At 51.8% G+C, this 20,432-nt stretch overlaps 1 protein-coding gene across 2 annotated transcripts in view; it reads left to right on the plus strand.

Moving 5' to 3' along the window:
* Window positions 1-20,432, plus strand: part of CORO2B (coronin 2B) — a 133,977-nt gene that overhangs the window by 97,106 nt on the left and 16,439 nt on the right. The window contains exons 1-2 of one of the 2 annotated variants that reach the window (XM_036305916.1): window positions 522-635; window positions 10,598-10,714. In XM_036305916.1, coding sequence (XP_036161809.1) covers window positions 585-635; window positions 10,598-10,714 — 168 coding nt within the window. In that variant the 5' untranslated portion in view covers window positions 522-584. Of the gene's footprint in view, window positions 1-521; window positions 636-10,597; window positions 10,715-20,432 lie in introns of those variants that run through there. The other variant, XM_036305910.1, reaches the window with a different exon arrangement.

Genomic DNA, 20,432 nt, shown 5'->3' on the forward strand with positions numbered 1-20,432 from the left:
GGGATGTCCAAGTGCCAAAATTTCTACAAATGGTGACAACTATGGAAGATTCTGGAGGAGTTGCAAAATGGAAGTGATAATTAGAGAATGCCAATCTCACACAGGGGTTTGAGAGACGGGAGCACCAAGGAGACCAGTCGGAAGACTGCTGGGCACCTCAGGGGGCTGCGGGCACCGTGGGCTGGAGAGGAAGGGGCAGAGGTGAAGGCATGTGAGGATTAATGTAGCAGAGGCCTCCGGGAATCCGCTCTGAATGCCGAGAGGCCCCCGAGTCTTAGAGGCTTAGCAAGGCGCTCACATGTGAACAGCTGTCAGAGCTCTGGGGTCATGTGACCCCAGGCAGACACTCAAACGTCATCTCATTTGCCCAGTCTGGCCACCGAGAAGGATTGTAAGGCTCAGGCAGGACCCAGTGAGCCATTAGCAATGCCTGCTGCAGAGACAGAAGCCTGTGGGTAGCACGTGGACCGTGTATTTGTTATCTCTGTCCCTCCAGAACACCTTCACTTTTCAGAGGGAGAGACCCAGACCAGCAGGACAGAGACTTGTTCCCAGCCGCACAGCCAGTGAGCAGCAGGGCTGACATGAGCCCAGTGCCCTGCTCCTGGATCTCACCCCTCCCACTGGAACAGAGGGTTAGTGATGCTCCTAACTCCCAGGTGGGCTGGGCAGAAACAATAGCCCTGAATGCGGGGGGGGGGAGGGGGGGGGGAGGGGGGAGGGCGGGGGGGAGGGGGCGTTGCAGGAGGAGCTTCTGGCCAGAGGGTCCTTGTTTCTCTCCTTCCCTGGGCCAGATGGCAAATGGAAGGAGGGATTCTTAGACTCCTGGCAGCAGCCTCTGTAAAACATGAGAAGGTCTGGTGGGGCCCCCAGCACAGCAGACGTCCAGGCCTCTGGGCCCAGCAGAGGGCTGACCTGGGAACTGCTCCTGACCTTGACTGGGTTCTGTTCCTCCTCAAGGTCATTCATACCTCGTCCCTCCCCATTTGGGGTGGGTTTCCACTGGGGTTCCCTCTGTGGCAGGGTCTCTGGAAGGATGAGGCCTGCCTGGGGCCAAATACGGGGTGACACTGAAGAACTTGTAGCCGAACCCCACAGGCCTCATGTCCCTGGTACTCCCACCTTCTAGGAAAGCTTGACTCTGTGGCAGGGGGAGGAGCAGCCAATGCTAGTGTTGACGGCATAGAGATGGTGCAAGCACTTTCTTTTCCTTTCCTGCCTGAGGAGGCCGTGTGGTACCCAGAGCTCTGCACCTGCACAAACTCTCTGTGGCTGTCATTGCCCGGTGGGGTGACCAGAGTCACACTTCCCTGGACAATATTAAGATCATGTAAGCGCAAGTGCTTCGAGAAGTATCAAGGGCTGTGAGTTGGGGGAATGGCCTCCTTCAGACCAGAAGGCTGGGCCACAGGGGACCTGACCTTTGCCCAGAGGTTTGGGGAGAGGGACTACAGTGCCTATTTTACAATGGCTCTCTCTCATTTAATACCAACTTCCATCCGGCGGAGAGAGAGCAGAGAAGGCTGTTGGCAGCCTAATTGGATGGTCTGGGATGCATGGGGCCGATCATGGAGGAGGGAATGTGATGACCAGGGTGGCATATCCAAACACATCACCCACCCGGAAGCTTGGGGGTCCACCATTACATCACCCATCTCTTGGGTTCAGCATTATCCATTAACCTGGGTCCTCCTGATGTGACGGTATCTTTCTATTTGCTTTATCTGTGGTTTCTGCAAATGAGTCTGTATTAAGTGTGCAATGATGTTCTTTGATTTCTCACCCCACCCTCCGTGGCCACACTGGTTAACACTGAGTCAGGCAACCGCGGAGCCTGTCTTAAAATGCATGAGCATTGCAGGGGCTCCCAGCAGAATAGGGGGCCTCTAGGGCAGTGGTTCTCAAACTCTGCTGCCCATTGGAATCACTGGGGGATCTTAAAAAAACACTGATGTCTGGCTCCCCCCTCCCAGACAGTATGATTAAATTGGTACAGGGTGCAACGTGGGCACTGGGGTTTTCAAACTTCCCAGGTGATTCCAAAATGTAGCAAAGTTTGGGAGTCGCTGGGGGAGGGGTGAGTCTGGGTGAGAAAGGGGGAGGGGAGGGAGAGTCAGCGAGAGCAAGTTTAAGGGGCACATGGAATTGCCAGCCAGCCCCTTCTTAGGACCCCATTTCCCCCCTAATTTACCAAGTGTCTCACCCACATTCTGAAATAGGAGGCAGCGTAGCAGAGATGCCTCAGAGCCAGACAACGCCAGGTGCAAATGACAGCTCCTCCCATCCCGCTGTGCCGCCTTTGGGAGGTCACCTCCCAGAGCTCAGTCTTCTCTTCCATAAGATGGATTGATACTGGAGGGTTAAAAGGATTTCATAAAACTATGTAAGGCTATTACAAGAATTAAATAAAATCTTATCTAATAAAGAGGGAATATGCAAATTGACCATCATGCCATAACAGTCAAGATGGCTGCGCTCACAGTGGAGGCCGAGTTCCTGCAACGAGCCTTAACAAGCAATCAGCAGGAACCTGAGGCTGCGCCCCCCCCCCCCACCTGGTGGGGCTTGACATGGGACCTCAGGCTGCACCCCCTGCCCCAGCGCCAGGCTGGGGGACCTCAGGCCACACACCCCACCCCGGCACCAGGCCGTGGGACCTCAGGCCATGCCCCCAGCCCATGGGGTTTGACAGAGGACCTCAGGCCGGGGAACCTCAGGCCGCGCCCCCCCACCCCGGCACCAGGTCAGGGACCTGAGGCTGCGCCCCCCACTTGGGGGGGCTTGATGGGGGACCTCAGGGCACACCCACCTGGCAGGGCTTGACAGGAGATTTGAGGCTGTGCCCTCCTCCCAGTGCCGGGCTTGACAAGGGTGGGGCCGGCCAGGTCTGGATCTCGCCCAATGGGGGTGGTGCCAGCTGGGTCTGGGTCTTGCATGATTTTGAGGTGCCGCAGGTGGGCAGGGACTTGACTCTGGGTCCTGCGGCATGCCCCAGACTCTGACAAGAGGAAGATTTTCATATACATTTTACTAATTTTCTTTCACCTCGGACACTTCTATTATAGAGAAAGGGCAAATAGCAATATTAAAATATTTCCTCTAATTAATCTCCTTTCAATGTACATGAATTTCTTGCACCAGGCCACTAGTCTATAATAATAAAAGCATAATATGCTAATTAGACCAGACATCCTTCTGGGCAACCTTCCGGATGAAGCCAGGGCTACGGGGGCAAGGCAGCCATGGCAGTGGCGGGGGCTGAGCCCCTTGCACAAATTTTGTACGTTGGACCTCTAGTAATGTATACAAATTGCTTAGCACAAGGCCTAGCACTTTATAAGCACTTGTCAAATGGTCTCTTACTACCACCCTTCTCATTTTTAGTTATCATTAGTACTGCCATCCTGCAGCTTTCTGAGAGCAGGTGTGCCTTGCTTCATACAGTAAGAAGTGGGAGGGCATTAGCCCAGGGTCTGGGAATGGGAAGCCCAGAGAGTCCAGGGTCATGTTCAAGGTCATTCAGCCAGCCAGATGGGTATGGAACTGGGCCTTGAAACCCTACCTCCTGTTCAGAGTCTGTTCTTTCTGCCTTGCTAAGCTGATTCCCCAGGTAAGAAAACATTTGGCTCCTGTGCACAAAATTCAGCTTTGCAGCATTGCAAGATTCTAGGAAGCTGAAGCTGCAATGCAGGTTGTTTTGAAAATCTCATCTTTAGTCAGTTCACTGGGTTCACATAAAGCCTGGACTGAGGCCCAGAGCACCCGCCACTCCCCTGGGTGGGTAGGCTGCTGGGTAAGCCGATTGCCGACCTTCCCAGGGAGAGGGCCTGGCCTTGGCTGTACACACACACACACACTGAAACCCGCTTTCAATTAGTTATATAATTTTATTCAATTTAAAGGATCTTATTCCCCGCCTCCAAAGCATTCTCGGTAACAAGGGAGCAGAGAAGCCTGAATGAGCAAAGACATTTATGTTCCACAAAAGCTTCTGAAATGTGTAAACCTGGTAGACTCCAGCTGCACCTTATTTCTTTAAAACCTGCTTGACTGCCCGGCCTGGGTGGCTCAGTGGTTGAGCATCAATTTATGAACCAGGAGGTCACAGTTCAATTCCTGGTCAGGGCATACGCAGGCTCAGTCCCCAGTGTGGGGCATGCAGGAGGTGGCCAATCGGTGATTTTCTACCATCATGGATGTTTTTATCTCTCTCTCCCTTTCCTTTCTTCTCTGAAATCAATTAAAAAATATTTTTTAAAAATAAAACCTGCTTGACCAAAATCAGAGAGGAATATTCTTCAGTCAAAGCTATAGGGTGTGTGTGTGTGTGTGTTTTAAATAAATAACATTTATATTTTTAATAAAAGTTTTAAATGTTCATTGTGGAAAAGTGAAAAGCACTAACATTCACGTAGCCCAGGATGGCCACTATGAACAGGTTGATGTATTTTCGTACAGACTGTGTGCTTTTTAATAGGTAGGGGTCATTTTATGTATTTAACTTGGTTCTGGCTGTTTCACTAAACATTATATCTTGAACAAGTCCCATGCCATTAAATATTCTTTGAAAATACGATTTTAAATGCACTTATAATATTCCATTATATCGGTGTACTGCAACTCATTTTGGTGATGCCCCATTGTTGGGCATTTAAAAGACTGTTCCCTATGATAAATAAGACAGCAGTGGATGTCTTAATTTTTTAAAAATATATTTTTATTGATTTCAGAGAGAGGGAAAGAGAGAGAGAGAAACAGCAATGATGAGAGAGAAACAGCATTGATGAGAGAGAATCATTGATTGGCTGTGTCCTGCACGCCCCCTTCTGGGGATTGCGCCCACAACCTGGCATCGAACCTGGGACCCTTCAGTCTGCAGGCCAATGCTCTATCCCCTGAGCCAGACCAGCTAGGGCAGCAGTGGATGTGTCCGTGTGCTTCTCTGTTGATTCCTCTCGGATAAATTCCCAAAGTGGAATTATTGGTCGAAGCCTATGAACCTTTTAAAGGACTTTGCGGCCCTCTCAAGTGGACCTGCGGGAAGGTGGCAGGTGACCTCCCACTCCCTCCCACCCTGTAGAGAGGCCTGCGTCCGGCCGCTTCCAACTCTGTCTTTGGCAGATGGAGTGTATTTGAGACACAACCCAATCCCCAACCCTGGGTTCTTCCCTGAGAAGCTCAGGGTATGCAATAGCTGCCATCCCACATTTCATGTGGAAGGCCTGTCCCACCGAACAGGGACCAGATTTGTCCTCTGAGGCCTTAGGATGTGGTCCACCGACAGTGGGAAGGTCTCCCTGGTGACTATGGACGCCAAGTAGCAGCAAGGTCTGTTGAGGCTGAAGCTCTGTTTGCGGTTCAAGGACCAGGTGGCAGAGGAGACCCAGGCCCCTGAGAACCTTCCGCTGGGACTGTTCTGTGATTCTACGTTATAAACACTAAGAAGCTTTGACTCCACTCATTAAACCTCTGCCTTCTCAGCTGTAAGATGGGGTTCTGAGGATTAAGTTTGACTACATTAATGTAATAAGGTAACCGCAGCTGTTAGTGTTGGTGTGCGTATTGTGTGTGTACGAGTATGAGAAGGTAGCACTGTGCAGCAGTCAAGGGCCAGGTCTGGATTTGGTCTCTAGTCACAACCCACACAGAAACTGGAACAGAAAACAGGCATTCGGCCCTAGCTTGTTTGGCTCAGTGGATAGCACGTCAGCCTGCAGACTGAAGGGTCCCGGGTTTGATTCCGGTCAAGGGGATATGTCCGGGATGATTCTCTCTCATCATTGATGGTTCTGTCTTCTCTCTCTCTCTCCCTCTCCCTTCCTCTCTGAAATCAATAAAAAATATTTTTAAACAAGAAAACAGGCATTTAGGGGATCTGCAAGAGGACTGTTCACATATTTTTTTCCATCTTTATTTATTTATTTTTGGATTGTTCACATTCTTTTAAGATTTCGGAACAGGCGTCCTTTAGAACACCTGGTGCATGCATTTTACTTGTGTGCTCTCTAATTTTCTGTCTAGCAGAGTGATAATTATACAGAGTTCATGAAGTCTGACAGTGTGACAAGGCCCATAGCACCCCACGTGATGTGCGGGAGTCGGCTTGTCCTGGCCTGTGAGAGCCTGTTGTTACATTTTCAGTTTTGCAAGTTGGTTGTTAAACACAGCTATTATTAACAATTAAATTATGCAAACTTTCAATTAAATAAATTATATTAAAAGCAGAGGTACTAAATATTAAAGTCATTACTTTCTAATTATGCTACTAGTTTGTGCTCTTGAGGTTATGTCTCTCACATGCTGGGATTCCACACACACCGGCAGATTCAACCAAACAGACCTAAATTATGGAGGGGGAAGTTACGTTGTTGCTGGCCTGTACTATGTAATTAGGCCTATAATGGTTGCATCTGTACTGAACAGGTACCGACTTTTCCTTGCCTTTATACCCTAAACAATGCAATATGACAGCTATTTACATAGTATTTACATTGTATTAGGTATTATAAGTAACCTAGAGATGAGTTAAAGTATATGGGAGAGTATGCGTACATTATAAGGCACTTGAGCATCTGCGGGTCTGTGGATTTTGGTGTCCTCAGGGGTCCTGGACCCAATTCCCTGAGGATGCCAGGGATGGCTGTATCTAATGGTAGAAATATTAGTAACGTTGCTACTGTGATTCTCCTCTAACTCTGCTTTTGGTGATATCCTCCCAGCACCTTGAAATTAGCCACGGTGGGAATATTTACACCACTCACATGGGCAAGTGCTCAAAACCAGGGCCTTTCCTCCCTCCTCCCCCCTCCCCCGGAGAACCAGTTGTTGAACATTCACCGGCTCACCATGACCCTTACCCTCCATTCCTGACCCACTTCGCTACATCCCTCATTTCCCACTCCTTAAAGTGGCTACTTGCATTGCTTTTAGCTGTTTCTTTTTGCACTTATCCCCATATTTCTTAATTACCTGCTTTTACTGCCATGTCTTGATTTTTAAAATCTTAGACCTTGTCTATTGACTTCTTGTTATGGATGGCGGGCAACTGACTCTCTCCTGGCTCTATCTCCCCTCTTACCCCCCCCCCCCCACACACACACACACACATAAACACACACACACACACACACACACACACACACACACACACACACACACACTTCCCCCACTTCTGTCCTCCCAGCACATTAAAGCACAACTCTTGTTTAAATATTTGGAATTTCCATTATTACAACTATGTAAATACTGTATATAAATCATGCATTATGATTGTATTAGCTTTCGTATATACAACTTCTTTTCATGGAGTTAATAGTATTTTTAATTTGCTTGATTTCTCTATAGAACACTGGTTTTCAAACTTTTCTCCTTACCGGTGGAACTTGTTTTTCTAACAACATTTTATGCAAAACCCTACTATACAGGAAAATCAGAGCTGCCTAGTTTGAAAGCCTTCCCTTCAAGGCTGCCGCGGAGAGCCATGTTGGTTGTGTGCTGCAAAACTCGAGGGTCACCATTCACATAAACAGCAGTGTGCTTACGCCGTGATCATTGTAAATACCCACCCCATGGGGATGCATCCATGGTAGAAAGAGAGGTCCGCCTGGACCTATGCATGACATCAGGATTCTTCTCTGTGTCAAAAAGTCTTATTCCCTTCCCCATGCAGGGCTCTGACCTCTCCCCATACTGAGTAGGTTCCAGGGATGTTGCTTCACCGGCCCCTCTGGTGCATCACCCACCGGCTGCTGGCCAGAGCTGCTGTGAGCTGATGGCCTCCTATTGACTGATTCTGTGCCCCCTCCGGTTTGCCTGGGCCGGGCTGGGCGCCAAAAGCTTAATGCAATCAGCATCGCTCTGGGATCATTCCGACGCAGCCTTGGGGATCCAATGCCAGGAACGGCTCAGTCCGAGAGTACGTGCGCTGTGGGAGCAGACAGTGCAGGGCTGTCCACCCATGGACGTGGGAGCTGGAGGAGGGGAGCCGGCCATTGATGAGCTGTGGGCTTCACAGAGCTCAGCTCTGAGGATCACCCCTAGGCGGGCGCCTGCATTTCAGGTTCAGCTGGGGAACCTTGGGCTTGGTGCTTAACCCTTCTGGGCCTTCATTTCCTCATGCCTCACTCATAGGGTTGTCGTAAGAGTTAAAGAGGATAAGGTGTAACTCTAATAAATCCCAGGGCCTCATGTGGCTCAGTCTCTGCTTAAAGTCTCATTTACAGACACATTGTCCAACGGTCTGAAAGAACTTGGAAAAGATATTCCACTTTGAATTGCATCCGTCACGTCAAAGGGGGTTCCATTCTTCACTGATACCCATCCTCTCCGAATCTCTAACTTCCCCACTGTGCGCAGCTTCAGTCAGGCTTTCTGGAGGGCCACCTCTGAGGCGTTTTCCTCTCTCACTCCTCCTCATCCCTCACCCTCCATCCCACGGCCATTTCCTCTTAGGGCTCTTTTTTCTCTGCCCATCCTGCCACTGCTGTGTCACACACCAGAGTCAAAGGACTTGGAAATGAGCTGATGGAGATGCAGGCAGGACGTGGGTGGGGAGGTTATGGCAGGACAGCACCCTGCAGTCACGCTTGCGCCATCACGCTGGTGAAGTACAGGGCACGCATAGCAGGGCTTTGGCAGACACTGGTTCTGCTCCTCGTTTTTCAGTCCAGGAACCTAAAGGAGGGTGAGGTATGAGCTACCTGAGGTGCCTCTGACTGCCTAACACCATTCGCAGGTGAGCAGTGCTTAAATGAACTCTATTTCCTCCAGCCCCCAAAAAACTAATATTAAAAGGGTGGAGCCTGGCTGATGTGACTCAGCAGTTAAGCATCAACCCAGGAACCAAGAGGTCACAAGTTGAATTCCAGGTTAGGGCACATGCCCAGGTAGCAGACTTGATCCCCAGTAGAAGGTGCATGAGGCAGATGATCAATGATGTTTCTCTCTCATTGATGTTTCTATCTCTCTATCCCTCTCACCTCTTCTCTCTCTAAAACTCAATAAAAACATTTTTTTAAAAAGGTGCAGACACAGCTTCTGCCTACAATTTTCCTTCCTTTCCCTGTCACCCTGATAGCCTCTAAGCATGGACCTACCCTTCCAGCATCCCCCACCCCCACATTCCTTGTTCCATTTTTTGTGGACTCCATTCCCTTCACAGGATGTCTTTCAGATCATGAACTGAGCACTTACTATGTGCCAGGCTTATTAAAAGCTGGAGAGCCGTAGCCTGTTTGGCTCAGTGGATAGAGCGTCGGCCTGCAGACTGAAAGGTCCCAGGTTCAATTCCGATCAAGGGCATGTACCTTGGTTGTGGGCACATCCCCAGTAGGGGGTGTGCAGGAGGCAGCTGATCGATGTTTCTCTCTCATGGATGTTTCTAACTCTCTATCCCTCTCTCTTCCTCTCTGTAAAAAATCAATAAAATATATATATTTTTTTAAAAAGCTGGAGATTTGGAGACACAGACCCTGTCCTCAGTTGCTCATACATAGACACAGACTGCAATTCCACGTGATGATGCTATCACAGAGGGAAGCCCAGATTGCTGTGGGCATACAGAGGAGGAGCTCTTAACACACTGAGATCAGGGAAGACTTCCTGGAGGAGGTGTCACCTAGCCTATCCAATAACAATAACTGTCATATATTGAACAGTCTTTATAATGGCAATCTACACATTAAAAACCTTGCTAAGCACATTAGCTCATTTAATCTTCCCAACAATGCTGAGAGGTAGGCCTTGCTATCCTCGTTTCAGAAAGGAAGAAACCAAGGCTAAGAGAACTTCACTGACTTTCCCCAGGCTGCATGGCTGTCAGGCGGCAGAGCTGTGATTCAAACGCTGGCGTGTGTGACTCCGAAGGCGATGATTTACCCACAGGGCACTGTGGACCGGTGTTTAAGATGCACACTGAGCAGGCCTGCCTCTTCAGGGGCGGCACCGTTCAGGTCTCAGGCAGAATGAGTTACTGAAGCGACAGTGCTTAGGTGGACACAGAGGCTCCTGGACAGCAGGAGAGCGTCTCTTCCTGACCCAAACCCTGCGGTAGCAGGTCTCCTGGGGGCAGTGGGGAGTGCGGGCACTGGGGAGAGTGCATACATCCACGTGTCTAGGTGTGTGTCCTGCCAGGGCAGCAGCCTTTGGTCATTCATCTTAACTCTAAACGTTTTTACTTGAGGAAGAGGCACCTGTTGCTGATTTGCACAAAGGTGGCATATGGACCAGTAGTGTCCACCCCTCCCCCGCCCCCATTACATTCAGTGCTGGGGAGGACACAGCCACAGGGCAATCTGGCCCAGCCCGATGCCGGAACTCAAAGACGAATCAGGCATTTTATTTTTATTTATTTATTTTTTAATGAATTTGACTTTTTTAAAAAAAAAATCTTTATTGTTGAAAGTATTACACATGTCCCCTTTTCCCCCCATTGACCCCCTCCAGCCTATCCCCACCCCCCCACCCCCCACCCCAGGCCCTCGCCACCCCATTGGCTATGGCCATGGGCCATGCACGAATCAGACATTTTAGAAGCCAGAATAAAGGCTCTCCATTCAGGGCCATCAAACTAACCTCCTTCTCTCTCTCTTCTCGGCAGACAGGCAGGATTGAACCCAACTACCCCAAGGTCTGTGGTCACCAGGGGAACGTGCTGGACATCAAGTGGAACCCCTTCATTGACAACATCATTGCCTCATGCTCGGAGGACACGTCGGTGAGCGGGAGGGGTGCCCCGAGGACGGTGGGCCCACGGGGCTCTCCCTGCTTCCTCCTGGAGACCTTCCTCCTTAAACTCTCCTCCTCCTCCTCCCCCCTTCTTTGCCCTTCTGACCCAGGATGGGGAGGGGAGCTAGGAAAAGGACTCAAGGAGCGAATCCATAGACTATCTGAGAGATCGTGTGCCATTAGAGCGATTTCATTTGGAGGTGTTGATTTTATGGGTGAGAATTAGAACAAGATTAACTATGTGATTCAGCACCTGTCCGTGGTCTCAAACAGAGAAAGGCAGTAGGGGGAACGTGGACAGGGAAGAAGGGGAAAGGGAAGGAACTGGATGAGGCGTGAGGAGAAGAGCCCTTTTTGCAGGCTGGGCATGGCAAATGCACCGTCTGGTCTTGTCCCCTGGGAGCCATGGCATTAGGGAAGGACACTGGCCTGAGAACTGTCATCACTTGTCCAAGGACCCACAATGGTGGCCGGAATTTGAATTCCATGTCCCACCACTTCATTGGAAGAGAGAAGGAATAGAAGAAGGGAAATGAGGAGAAGGGAGCAGGGGGAGATGGAGGCAAGAGGAAGAGAGAACAGGTAGGACAGATGGGGATGGGAAGGAGAAAGGGGCAGAAAGAATTTGGAGAGGGGAGCTAAAGAATCCAGGGAGAGTAAACTTGAAGTTGTTTTCTGGCCAGCCTTCCCCGCAGCTCTGCTGGTTTTCACAGGGTGAGGTAGCGTCAGGTGTTGGCAATCGCCTTCACATTTCTGTAGAGCAGTGGTTCTCAACCTTGGCTGCACATTAGAATCACCTGGGAATCTTTTTAAACTCTTGATTTCTGGGCCTCATCCCAGGTGATTCTAATGTGCAGCCAAGGTTGAGAACCACTGTTGTAGAGGGTCCTTATGTCTAGTCTCACATGGCCTTGAACCTTGTCAATGCACCAGCTTAGAAGCAAGAGGGGATTTCAGAGCATCAGCTGAGCTGTGAGGAGGGGCTGCCTGAGCCCCTAGTGTTCCCAGGTGAAGGAAGATCAGCCTTTCAGTCAGGTCACAAGCATCTACCTGGCGCTCACTGGCATATCCTGGGTACAGGTCGTAGGCTCCCAGGATATTGGAACTAGAAAGGACACCAAAGCTCATGTCTCCGGACTGGACTGTGAGCTCCTGAGAACAGAGGTTCTGAATCCCAAGCATCTAGCACAGAGCCTACTACCTAGTAAATGCTTAGTAGGTATTGGATGGCCTGGATGATTGGATGGATGGCTAGATGGATGGTGAGGCGGGTGGATAGATGAATGGATGGATGACTACACTGATGGATAAAGACATGACTGAATGGATGGATAATGGATAGATAGATGAATGGAAGGAAGGATGATTGGATGAAGGTGAATGGAAAGATAAATGTGTGAGTGAATAAATATAGCCCAACTAATCAGTTATCCAAAGAAAGAGAGTCACAGTAGATAGTCTCCATTGGTAAATAAAGTTGGGGAAGGAGGTCAGCTGGCACAGTAGCTAGTAAATGAGAGTAGTGGGGAGGGGGTTAGGAGAGGGGATGGGCTTGATCAGCTCCTGAAGGTCAAAGCCCCAAGAGGGTTTCTGAGAGCAGCAGCAGCAGCAAGAGCAGGGCCCATGTGAGCAGAGGATCAAGAATTGGTGGTGACACAGGTCATGAGGTTCAGTTACTTTCTTCAGCTAATGGGGACAGTGACCAGGGTCAGAGCACAGGCAGGCCAGAGGATGGACACAAGGTGATGGAGCCCAGGAAGAACAAGGTCATTGGTTGGTTCTGGGGCTGGAAGGGAGGCAGCTGGAGTGGTGGGGGCTGGAGAGGTCAGTGGTCAGTGCGGGTAAGGCCCAGGCTCAGTGGGAGAGAGGGTAGGTGGAGGCACTGCCCATCCTTCTCTTGTGGGTGCAGGGAGCCCAAGCAGTGCCAGCAACCACAGCTGGCTCCGTCGCTGCTCACTAAGGTATTGAGTGACTGTCACCAGCCATCAGGGAGCAAATGTCCCTGAAACTCAGGGCTCCCTTATACCGACCTCCTCCACCCAGTCTGGGCTGGGCACTTTAACATAGTGAGCCCTCACAGCCACCCTGCGAGCCAGGCACTGCCACCCCCAAACTGAGGGTTGGGGGCAGGTCACACAACCAGGAAGTCGAGGAAGGCTTGTGGTCCCACGCCCTTTCTGCTCTACGAGGTCTCATCATGACATGAACCCACGGAGTTTGTGGGAAGCCTCAGGGCCCTCCCAGTGTCTCGTGTCCCTCCAGGGGAGCCAGCCGGGACAGAGAAGAGCAGTGTCCCGCTTGCTGTGGGGAGGGACAGGTTAGGCCAGGGCTCTTGGGGTCACTGGCTGTCCTGGCTCCACCGCAGGTGGACACTTCTGCCTGAGTCAGGGCGAGGGTGGCAGGGGTTACTGGTGCTGATGGCCCTGCCCAGGTCTAGCTCAGCACCTTGTTTCACCTGAGAGTTGGGCACCACATGCTAAAGGACCCCAGCTAATAAGCCAGACATCCGTGCCGTGTGGTCAAGAAAAGCACAGGGCCCCAGCCCAGGCCACACGCTCCCTTCAGAGGGAAGGACCACAGGGTGCCCGCCTGCTCCTGGGTGCTGGCTGCAAAGCAAGCTTGGCCACGGACTCAGACTGATCTGGGACGGAATCAGCTTCACCGTGTACCAGCTGGGTGACCAGGGCATGTCATTTACCTTCTCTGAGCCTCAGTTTTGCTCATCTTTGTAACAGTAACAACGATGCCCTTTGGCAGTTGCTATGAGGATGCAAGGAGGTCTGTGCCTAGCACTGTGCCTGCCAATCTCAGTCCTGCCCAGGAAACTCCACGAGCAGAGAGGCAGCATCACACCCACTCCCTGAAATGCAGTGCAGAATGAAGTCACTGTAGCCACGAAGGTCAAACGGGGCTGTGTGTCCAGGGCGGAGAGAGGGGTTAATTCTGACCAAGGTGCAGGCAGGGCAGAGGACTCTGGAGAAGGAGGACTTTGGAGGCAGAGGAAGGGTTTAAGGATGTCCGAGAAGAGAGCAGAGGCACAGACCTGGAGGGCGTGCGCCTTAGGCAGCTTAGGCCAGTATGACAACACACCACAGAGTGAGTGGCTTATAACTGACAGAAAGTTATTGTTCACAGTTCTGGAGGCTGGAAAGCCAGAGATCAGGGGGCCAGGTGGTCAGGTGTCGCACTGTGTCCTCACACCATAGAAGGGGCTGGGGAGCTCTCTATAGCCTCTTTCATAGGCACTAATCCAGTTCACGAGGGTTCCACCCTCATGACCTCATCACCTCCCAAAGGCCTCACTTCCTCATAGCATCACCTCTGGGGGTTAGGATTTCAACATATGAATTTTGGGGCAACACGAACATTCAGACCACAGCAGAATTCATGGGGAGTGTTTGGGAAACGGAGGTGTCTGGTGTGGCTGGAGCGCTGGGGAGCTGGCCAGGGAGAGGAGCGGGCAGGAGAGGGACGCGGAGGGAGGCTGGGCGCAGAGAGAAGCCTGGGATGCCAGGGTGAGCAGCTGCACTTTGAAGTGAGGCCTGTGCTCCCCCAGGCATCTGAACATAAGCCGGGACACCAGGTGTGCAGTGTGTGGGTGACGCTGCATGCCCTGGGAGAGCCCTGGGGGGGGCCAGGGAGGGGGATTAGTGGGGCTGAAGGGTCAGAACCAGCTTTGTGAAGGAGGGGCCCCAAGCGGCTGGACAAGTGCTGAAATGTGGCTCCACAGAGAAGGGGAGCACCCAGGGGAGGGTGTGAAGAGAAGGGACACGGGGGGGGGGGGGGGGGGGGGGCCTTAGGGAGGGCGGGGCTGGCCCAGGCTGCTGATCCCGAGCGAAGGAGGTTAAGTCTCCAGACAGAGGAGCTAAGCTCTTGCGCTGGTTGCCGGTCCAGCTGCCCAGAAGCAGCAGCTTGGCGCCCTGCTTTGTCCCACAGGCCTCTGCCCCTTCCCAGCCTCAGGGCCAAGGATCTTGGCCCGGAGCCCACAGGCCCTGAGGTGGAGGCCCAGGTCACACCAGGGGTCTGTGTCTCAGCTCTCCTGACTCCCCGCCAGCACTCTGAGCACCTCCCCCCCAGCTGTAGCTCCGCAGGTGAGGAAACCGAGGCTCAGATCCATTGGCGCTCAGCGTTTACCTTTCAGCATTCTCTCTGTGCAAAGCCCAGCAGCACCTTGGCCAGGTCCCGGGAGGGGGATGCACAGGCAGTAGCGCCCACAGCTCCCCGCTGGGTGAGGAGCCTGCGGGTCTGCCAGGGCTGTTCTGCGTCCCTCCCATCCCTCCCTGCGTGTCCCTCTGCGCCTCTTGGGCAGGTCCCTGAGACACCCTCCCTCAACCACTCCGCCCAAAGGGTCAACGTTACTGCACATCAGAAACGACATCCAGAACCAGGGTTAAGAGGTCAGTCAGCAAAGCTACTGCGTGCCAGGCCCTGTGCTACACCCGGGCTGGGTAGGGCAGCAGCCTGAGGGGCCCAGAGAGAAGCTGCTCACAGCAGGTCTTGCCCATGCCTTTTGCCTGTGCGCCCACTCCCACCCTCCACCGCCCCTCCGTGTCTCAGAACATTCCGAGGACACTAAAGGGATCTAGCGAGCCTCCACCCCCTCCCAGCTCCTTTCCCGTGTCCCCCATGCCTTGAAAAATCTCCAGTGACAGTGACGCCCACCCGCCATGTCCCTCGGGAGCAGCCTTCCCTCCCCCAGCCTCCCTCCACCAGTCTAACCCACCCCTCCGGGGATCCAGTGGAATATACCCCAGCCCGTTCCCAAGGGCTCCTGTCCCGAGGGAGGGTGGGGGCCGTAGCTCTCCTGGCATCTGGCAGAATCCAGTTCCTGCTGCTGCTGGGTGATGTCACCTATTGTTGAAGGGCTGTGCTTTTTATAGCTTCTGCGGCAGCTCGGGAGGGTGGCTGGCAGGCGCAGGGAAGGGCGCTCTGGGTTTCCAAGCCTCCTGCTCGCAGCACTTCTCCAGCAGCCGCAGAGGGAGAGGTTTCTGACATCTCAAGGAGGGGAGAGAGCGTCTTAGGAGAGTGACGGAGGAGAGAGGGAGGCAGGCTCGTCTCCTGGGCGGGAGGGCGGGGGAGGGGTGGGGGGGAGGCGGGGGGGGGGGGGAGGAAGTCAGCATCTTCCCTTCGCCTTCTATTTCTTTGCCCCTCCATCCAGCGGCTGCCCTCACCCACCCCATCCCATCCCACCCCCTCCCCAGAGATGATACCCCTCCCAGAAGAGCTAGGGGTGGGATGGGGCAGGATGTCAGCTCTGCTGGAAGCAGGGAAGCCACCCACCCCCCTGCCCTCCTATACACTTGAGAATCACGCCTCTTGGAGCCGGGAGGGAGTGACACACTCCTAGTGATGGAAGGGCAGCAGCCCCCAGAGGCCTCACCAGTGCTCTGGGCAGCTGCAGAGAAGCGGGCAGTGTGGCTGGTGTGTTAAGCAGCCAGGCTCAGGAGGCCAGGTCTCGGTTCAAATCCTGGCTCTGCACTTTCTACATGTGTGGCCTTGGCCCAGCTCCTTTACCTTTCTGGGTATCAGTTGCCTTGCTGCAAATTTGGGGACCATATTGGGCTCATCATGAGAACGAAATGAATGTAAAAGTGTTTCATGGCTACTAAGAACTCCATGAACTGCTACTTTCTTAGCCTTAGCCTTAGTGGGAACCCAAGAGTTTAAATGATTTGCACCAGTGAGGGGTGGACAGAGGGCTGGGAGCCAGACACTCAGTACATGTTCTTTCTACTACATCTCACTCGGCTCAGTGAGCCCCCAAATAGGCCCTGTGTCACTGGTTTCCAAAAAGGACTAAGCTGAATGCCGAGCTTCAAAATCCAGGAAAGAAATCCACCCCCACCCCCACCCTCACCCCCACCCCTCACCAGGCCCTGCTTCCAAACCAGGATGAAAGGGGTGAATTCTCGTCTATCCTGTGCACCCCCAGCCGGAGTAAGGACTAGCCCGCTCACCCGCTCAGGGGTGGTTCATTGCTGAACCTGCGGATGGCCTCTGGGCTGTCTCAGGTTCTCCCAGTGATTCATTCATTCAACAGGTGTGTCTCGGGTGCCTATTATCTGTCAGACACCGTTCCTCACCCTGGAGATAGAGCAGCAATGAAAGACCCCACCATGTGTGGAGACGGTGGCCGCCCAGTGGGAAGCCTCGCTGGTTATCTGTGCCCCAAGGAGGGCGATTTCTAGATACTTGGGGCCAGGGAGCTGTACCTTTTCCCTGGAATACATGAGCAGAAGGACAGACCATGCCCTACCCAGGCTGTCAGACTCCAGCCGGGGGAGAAGGAAGGGACTGGACAAGGGCAGGGGTGCAGAAGAGAGGGACATGGTAGTTTGCCCGATTCCAAGCCTGAGTTTGAATCCCAGCTCCTCCCTTCCTAGCTGTGCAACCCAAGGCAAGTTTCCTAAACTCTCTGTGCTTCGTTTCCTTATCTGTGTAAGAATAATCATTAATTTCTAAAATAAATAAATAAATAAATAATAGCCCTAACCGGTTTGGCTCAGCGGATAGAGCGTCGGCCTGCGGACTCAAGGGTCCCAGGTTCGATTCCGGTCAAGGGCATGTGCCTTGGTTGTGGGCACATCCCCGGTGGGGAGTGTGCAAGAGGCAGCTGATCAATGTTTCTCTCTCATCAATGTTTCTAGCTCTCTGTCGCTCTCCCTTCCTCTCTGTAAAAATCAGTAAAATATATTTAAAAATAAATAAATAAATAATAGTAATTTGTAGCAGGGTCCGTCTATGTGTCCAGCTCCACATGTACATTTCATTGACCCTCTAGCAGCCGCCTCACAGGATTCGCAGCAGTAAATGCTCAGTCATGCTTCCTTCTGGGCCCTCAGGTGGCCTCTCACACCTCCCTGGGTTGGAGGTGATTTGTTTCTCACTTTAGGAAACAGTTAAGTGGTCAGAAGATATCAGCATTAATGTAAACTGAGATGCTACCTCTTGTGTAGGTGAGTGGTGATAAACTCGGCTTCTACAGTAAACAGAATAATTGGCAAGAAATGGGGATGTGGGAGCTGCAGGAGCCTAGATACTTGGGGCTAGGGAGCTGTACCTTTTTCCTGGAATAGATGAGTAGAAGGACAGACCATGAGTAGAAGGACAGACCATGCCCTACCCAGGCTGTCAGATTCCAGCCAGGGGAGAAGGAAGGGACTGGACAAGAGCAGGGGTGCAGAAGAGAGGGACACGGCGAGACCCTCCTCGGCGCTCTCTTCTTGCTGCAGAAGACATGAGAGTTGCTGTGATCTCGGCCCAGGCCCTGTCTCTGTGGAGTGGCTGGAAATCCTAAGGCCGATGACTGTGTGATGTAGTACAGCTAAACTGGATGCTTCCCGAGGGCGGAAGCCATAATGTACAATGTTTCGCCCCACACTGTTCCAAATAGAGTGTGTGTGTGTGTGTGTGTGTGTGTGTGTGTGTGTGTGTGTGTTTAATTAAACTGCCCTGGCAGGTGTGGCTGAGTTGGTTGAGCATTGTCCCATTCACGGGTGGAGGTGGGTGTCGCCAGCTGATTTCCAGTCAGGGCACATGCCAAGTTTGTGGGTTCAATCCCCAGTCAGCGTGCCTACAAAAGGCAACTAATTGATGTTTCTCTCTCACATCGATGTTTCTCTTGCTCCTTCTCCCATCCTCTCTCTCTAAAAATCAGTAAAAAAAAAATAAAATAAAATAAAAAAAATAAAAAGTAAGTCCTAAGTCGTTGGAATCTAAATCTGTGTCTTCTCCCAGCTACTTAGGACCACGGTGAGCTTCAGCGCCTTCTCAGAGCTCCTCCACACAGACACAGACAATAAGGACTCTTTGCTGTGTAACAAGCAGATCCCCTAAGTGGAACGTTCTTTCCTTTAGGAACAATGTTGTCAGAGGCACTGACAGGCCCTCACTAGACCCTGGCCCTAAGTCACCTGCAACCATGACCCTCAATTTGTCAAAACCTGAGAGAGCCCCAGCCAGACACCTTCATAATCACATAATAATTTTAAAGAGGAGATGTATGCTGCATGTAAAATAGAGACAAACTTTATACCATCCAGGTACATCGAATACCCAGGGGAGACAAAGTGCACATGAAAAATATAAAGCACATCTAAAATTGGACGGACACAACAAAATAAATAAATTAATTAAAATAAAATTTGACCTACATGACACTTGCATATGACCCTTCATTAATATTAAGCAAGCATTGTTATGTACTATTAGGTGCTTTAGTAATCTGCTTGGTAAGGCACATATTTTATCTTCATTTAGTCGTCATACAACTGTGATTAGAAGTATAATTATTTTTTAAATATTTTTATTGACTTTAGAGAGGGATAGAGAGATAGAAACATCAATGATGAGAGTGAATCACTGATTGGCTGCTTCCTACTGGAGGGGATCGAGCCCGCAACCCAGGCACATGCCCCTGGCCAGAATCGAACTTGGGGCTCTTTAGTCTGCAGGCTGACACTGTATCCACTGAGCCAAACCAGCTAGGGCTAGACTCTAGCCGCTAGAGGTATAATTATTCTCACAGATGAGAAGACTGGGGCTGAGAGAGGCTAAGTAACTTGGCTGAAGTCTCACTTGTATGTTCAGAGCCTGGATTTCAATGTAGCTTGCCAGACCCCAGGGCTCTCTCTGTTGGCCAGCTGCTCCCTCTTCCTCTGTGCACAGAGACGCTAGTTTTGTAGCTTTGTTAACAGCCCTTATCAGCTGTCTTGCCTTAGCCTTGTCTGCACGTGTCTGCTGTCTCCCCCAAAGACTGTGAGCTACTTGAGACCAAGGACTGTACCCAGTGTCTAAAGGGTGACAAAGGGAGGGGCTGCACATGTTTTCTTGGCTGCCTGTAACTGAGATGAGCAGGGCTCTGACCCAGGGGCCTGTGAAGGGGATGGTCCCAGGCACAGCTGGCTGGCTGGAGAGAATGCTTTTCCCACTTTTCCCCTCCCCTTCCTTCCAGAAATCCAGTTTGCCAGGCTCTGCTGGTTTTCCCGTGGAATTGAAGTAACGTCCCAGAGCAACTTCTGGGTAGATCCACAGTGCTCCTCCCACGCCCATCCACTCTTTTCCTCCAGCAAATCCCTTGAATGCTCAGGGATTGCACTTCCTTTCCAGCTACTAGGCCCACTGTGAACTTCAGCCCTCCTCTTAGCTCCAATCGCATGTGGCACCAACTGGTAGCGGTAGCGGTGGATCAGAGTTAGTCTCTTCCCCCTAGGGACACATTCAGTGATGTCAACAGCACAAAAATTTGGAAGATTAATTTACACTGTCTCAATGTGCGCATGAGAAACCCGGGGCCCAGGAAGGGAGTGATACCAAATGGGGGTAAGACAAGAGGCCTCTTTCCCTCTCTGTGGGGCATTTTCCATCAGGGTCCCCCGAGCCCCGCCTGGGACGCTACTCCAGCAGTTGCTGGTGAAAACAGCCCTGTCTTCTCCCTTGCAGCCCTGGCCCCGCAGGATGAGGATCCAGTTCAAGGCTAAGCCTGTAGGTTACTAGGCAGAGCCGTCACCCAAACAAGCCTCAGACTCACAAGGACTCCGAGCCCAGTTTACTCTAACCCGCACACCTCTAACTGGTACGCGCACCTCAATGCATCGTCTAGACAAGGAGCATGAGCCTCAGAGAAGTTAACTGGCTTGTCCAAGCTTGTCAGTGAGATTAGAGCCTGGGTGGACCCCCACTTCCCAGCTTCCCCATGCCTTAACCTG

This window comes from Myotis myotis, unplaced genomic scaffold (assembly GCF_014108235.1).
Source record: "Myotis myotis isolate mMyoMyo1 unplaced genomic scaffold, mMyoMyo1.p scaffold_m19_p_1, whole genome shotgun sequence".
NCBI lineage: Eukaryota > Metazoa > Chordata > Mammalia > Chiroptera > Vespertilionidae > Myotis > Myotis myotis.